Source organism: Chenopodium quinoa, unplaced genomic scaffold (genome assembly GCF_001683475.1).
Source record: "Chenopodium quinoa cultivar QQ74 unplaced genomic scaffold, ASM168347v1, whole genome shotgun sequence".
Lineage (NCBI taxonomy): Eukaryota > Viridiplantae > Streptophyta > Magnoliopsida > Caryophyllales > Amaranthaceae > Chenopodium > Chenopodium quinoa.
Window position 1 is genome coordinate 216,249 of NW_018742684.1, and position 5,285 is coordinate 221,533.

A 5,285-nucleotide genomic window follows, 5' to 3' on the forward strand; every position below is an offset into this window, starting at 1 on the left:
AAAATTATAATGAGGTTTCTCACCAAAAAAAAAATAAAAAAAATAAAAAAAAATGTTTTTATAAGGAGGTTTTTGATAAAATTTCCTAGATAAATATGTTGTCTCCAAAGTACTAATCATAAGTTTTAGCCTTACCCTTTGACCCTGTGTATATCCCTAAAAATAAAAATATTATCTCTCATCATACCAGTAATATTTAATTTGATAATTAATCATCAACCTTAATTTATAAAACTAAACGTCATGAAACTCATAATATACATAGTTGTACTAAAATATTTCATCAAAATATCAAATTATGGAAATCCAAAAAGAAATTTGATACAAATTTGTTTAGTAAAAAAAAATAAAAAAATAATGAATGATATCAGGAAAAATGTCATCCTCAAAGCCATATTTTTAGAAGGTGATCAGATAAGTTAATCGAACGACTTTATCAAATAATTCTACGTAGCAGAAAATCTTGCGTGAACCTGGTCCACAATAATATTATTGTGGACTTAAGGTTTATACACACGTAACTGACATTATATTCAAACCCTTAATTTTAATATAGTAGCCTTATTTTTAACATAGTAACCATTTTTAAAATTTGTGTGACCTTTAATGTTATTATGAACTTAAAATACAACACTAGTTTGAATAGTGACCTAATTTTAACATACCGATCATATTGACCATTATACTAAAAATTTCATTAAAAAAATTAACCTCTTATAGCTTTTATAATGTCCTACTAACTTTTATTTCAACATAATAACCTTTGTTTTAATGTAGTGACCTTAATTTTTTATTAATAAAACAATAGTGGTCCATAATAAATTAGTGTGAACCAAGTTCATTTAAAAATTTGTATCTACGTAGTACTTGTATCACATGGAATTGAAAAAGGGTTACATAGTTACTTGCAAAATTATTTAATTTATCTATCTATCGAATCTTTTTTCAAATAGCATATTTGTGAGGTTATTATTATGAAAGAAAATAAAAATACATAATGTGAAACCGTTAAAAAAAATTATTTGCTATTAAAATTATTTAGAACTACCTAGATTGGCTAGATGAAAGAAGAAAAAAACCAGTTAGGCCCTATAGAGTGTGTGATGATCTTAAACTTTAAGAGAATGGGCCAGTTATGCAATCTAAAAACAACGATTTGTATTATTTAAAAAAGGCTTACATTGGGCCGGTGATGGGGCCGCGATCACCGTTGAAAAGCATCTGCAATCGTGCACTACTGTTGTAGACAATCAAAACCCTTCACGACGCAGTCAATTGGCTCAAAAGTAAAGCCTAAATTCGAGTATTTTTTAAACAAAATCGTATAAAAGACAACGCGTCCATTTCCGCGCAATTGAGGGCCGTCATTTGCTGACTCAGCTTGCTTCCATTGCCAAAACTGCCCTCCAATGTTCCAGATGTTTTTGAGGTTAGGTTAGTTTATGGACATATAGACTATAGTTATGTTCTTATGTTATGTACTAGTGGAAAATGATTTTGGCACATCAAAATGGATTCTCACACACATTTATGTAAGATCACAGTATTCTATGCTGTTTTCATATAACGATGTGTCAAAATCAATTAAAGGTATGTCAAAATCAATTTTTCAGTGTTATTCTCCGTAATGTTATTTACTACCTCTGTTACATTTTATTTGCAACGATTAGATATTTTTCTTCTCTACTTTATATCAAATCGTTGCAAATAATATGTAACGGAGGTAGTAATACAATTATACAGTATTTTATTGTTGTTTTATGTGTGCATGGTGCCATGGTATATCTCATTGTTTTTTTATTATTATTTTTTTAAATGTGCATTGGCATAGGTATTGAAAGGGTATGGCCATATGAGTATAAATATTAGCAAAGCTTTGGTTTTCACCGAGCATATTTTTTTGAGGGATTTTCCTTACATTCCTCTTTTAAAATGAACCTTCTCCTTAAAAATAAATAAATAAAAAATACTCGTAATAAATATAATATTTGTATATCGGTAGTTAGTAAATAATGAGTTTCTTTTTTTAAATTTAGGAATCCAATCCTTTAAGCTCTTCCCATTTTATTGTTTTTACATTGCCTCAATTACCTTTTTTTTATATATTATTTTATTATTTTTTTTCTACCTTCATTATTGTTAATTGCATTTTTTGTTGTTGAACTATTTATAAAAGTATGCGGACATATATACCCCTAAAATATTTGTTTACATTTATTTCCCTCATTGGTGTAACCAACATCTTAACTAGCTATGGTGTGTGCACTGTGCATGATAGTCACTCAATAATGGAAATAATTTTGAAGGTTCATTTAAGCTGTGAATAGAGTTTACATTAGATTGGAAGAACATTTAAGTAGGAGGGAGAACTGTGTAGTGTATTATGGATCGTGTGGTGGGGCGAGGAGGGATAAAAGTGAGAATTTATTTAATTACTATAAAAAAATTCAAAAATATGAAAATAAAAATAGTGTACATAAATGGAAAGTAGGAAGACTTAAGTGTATGAAAGTGTCAAAAGTGAAGAGTAATAAACTAATGTGATCATATGTTCAAAAGTAGGAAAAAAAAATGAAATGTTTTAATTTGGTGAAAATAAGTCTAATCATTTTGTGATATGAAAATATTAAATAAAATTTTGCAAGAAAAAATTAATTACATCAAAGTTTCATGAAGCCTTAAAGAATGCTACTCTGTATAATTTATTTCAACTTTGACTCTAATTCAAAAAAAAAAGAAAATATTTATCTACATGACAATCCATTAATCCGTATTAAATAGCTCACAACCCATTCTTCTGGAAAAAAAATTGCACACCTTTCACCATTATTTTATTTTTGTTTTTGAATTAGACAACAATTGCCTTGCAAAAAAATAAAAATAAAATTGTCATGCTTATTTTGAAATCATTTAACATCTATAAAATAACTCCCATCCAATGAAACCAAGTCACCAATGCAAGTATTATTATTAAATTATTATTAGTGGTCATTAAAAATTCTTTAATGATTTAAATAAATATAACAACCACCAAATATCTTCGATCCCTTATTTGCTACACCATATCCACGCACGAATGTAGACGAAAAGGGTAGTTTAGGAAACATAAAATCAACAAAAAGAACATATACCAAGTCAGCTTTTAAAGGAGAAAATAACATTAACAAATCATATTTTTGTTCAAAAATATGATTTTTAAAGAAGAAAAAAAAAGACAAGAAAGAAACAGTCGTTGGCCTCAAAAAGCAACCTTGACCATCAACTCCCATATTTAATGGGCCCCTCTCCACATCACCTACCCAACTCATTTAACTGTCAACCGCATTTCTTTTTATTCTCTTCCCTCCCTTCTTTCTCTCTCCTCCCCTGTTTTTTCTATCTTCCTCTGTTTTCCCCTGTTTTCTTTATTTCATTCATTTTGATTAATTTTGATCTTTGAATTTTAAAAAATAAAAAATGTGGACTGGAGGGGCGGATAATCAAGGGCACTTCCTCGGCCGGATAAGTATTCGTCGTAATCAAGTTGCTTCAATGGAGGGAGAAGTTGAAGATTTAGAGCTTTTCCAAAGAAAAATTGCTGATCGTTTTTTTGATCTTTTACCCCTTAATAAAAAAGACACCCACCATTCATCTTCAATACCGACATCGCTATCGATCTCATCTTCCGCCAGTGATTCTCCTCTATCGGTTGATTTCGACGGGGATTTTAGCCCTTTTTCGTGTAGTGATACTCTTCTTTCTATTGCTTGGATTAGGAAACTTCTTGACGCATTTCTTTGTTGTGAGTCGGAGTTTAAGGCTGTATTGTTGATTGGAAGGGAACCGTCGCAGGTTGCGAAATCGCCTCTCGATCGATTGATTCCTGATTTATTGGATAGAGCTGTTAAGGGTTTGGATATTTGTAATGCGATTAATCATGGTATCGATGCGATTAAGTTTATGCTAAGTCAAGCTCAGATTGTTGTCTCTGCTTTGGAACAGAGGCCCTTTACCGATGGACAGGTAAATTAAATCAAGAAAACTCCCAATTTCTGTCCTTTATAATTCAATTTTTATATTTTAAGATTGCCATTTTGGTTTTTCATTATGTTTGTGGTTGAATTTCGTTCAAAATGCGATGAATTTTCAAGGTCAATTAGGAAATTTGACTGCTTGATTTCATATGGGTATTGCATCTTGCATGATATATCTTGGTCAAACAAGGAATTAACAGATTTTGTACTAATATGTCACAACAAATTTGAATTTATTACTTGACCAGTTGAATTGAATTCTATTATTCTTTTTTGATGGACCAAATTTTATCTAAGATATCCATTGAAAAAAAAAAAATTCAATCTTTCAAAATTTGATGTTTTGTATGCCAATCTTCAATATTTGAACAATTTATTGACAAGGGTGTACCAAAATCCAAAATTGATGGAATTGAATTAAAAGGGTAGGCGTAATTTATGCATTTGAACAAAATATCATTCTAATTTTGCTGATATTGTTGGCAGATTCGAAGGGCAAGAAGAGCGCTCGCAGCACTACAAGGTTCAATTGTGGTGGATGAGAAGGAAAATACAGGCAAGTCGACCGAGAGATCATGGTCATTTGGGAAGCGCTCAAGTGGCGCGTCATCGAAAGACCGGCATCACGCGCCGAACTTCAAGTCTCTATCTTGGATGGTGGCCAAGAATTGGTCAGCTGCCAAGCAAGTCCAATCAATCTCCTCCAATCTCACCGCGCCACGCGGTGGGGAATCGACAGGGTTGGCCCTCACCGTATACATCATGAATGTGGTCCTAGTGTTTGTAATGTGGGCTCTAGTTGCAGCTATTCCTTGTCAGGACCGGGCGGGGCTCGGGACCCACATCCCGGTCCCTAAACAGTCTAACTGGGCCCATGGCATCTGTGGGCTCCAGGAAAAAATAGCTGAGGAGTGGAAAAGGAAAGAAAAAAAAGGTTCACCCGGACTAATGAAAGAAGTGGTTAAAATTGATAAATTGGCTCAATCTTTGGTGGACTATGCTGATAATTTTCAGTACCCTATGGAGGAGGAGAAGGAGGCCGAATTCGCCACCCAAGTCGCCGAGCTAGCCGAGATATGCCGGAAAATGGAGGATGGTCTCGGTCCGTTACAACTACAAATTAGGGAGTTGTTCCATAGACTTGTTAAGACTCGTGCAATAATACTTGATGTCCTTGATCAAGCAGGCAAATCATCTACTCCTAATGTATAGGTTAGAAATAAAACCTTTTTTTTTTTTTTTAAATTTAAAATTTTCGGGTTTATTTTTTAA

The 5,285-nt window shown here is 32.2% G+C and overlaps 1 protein-coding gene across 1 annotated transcript; it reads left to right on the forward strand.

The window, feature by feature from the left end:
* Nucleotides 1-1,729: 1,729 nt before the first annotated feature.
* LOC110722596 lies at nucleotides 1,730-5,285 on the forward strand. The gene is made up of 2 exons (XM_021901861.1): nucleotides 1,730-4,002; nucleotides 4,500-5,285. Exons 1-2 carry the CDS (start codon nucleotides 3,457-3,459, stop codon nucleotides 5,223-5,225), a joined length of 1,272 nt encoding a protein of 423 aa, XP_021757553.1. The 5' UTR covers nucleotides 1,730-3,456; the 3' UTR covers nucleotides 5,226-5,285.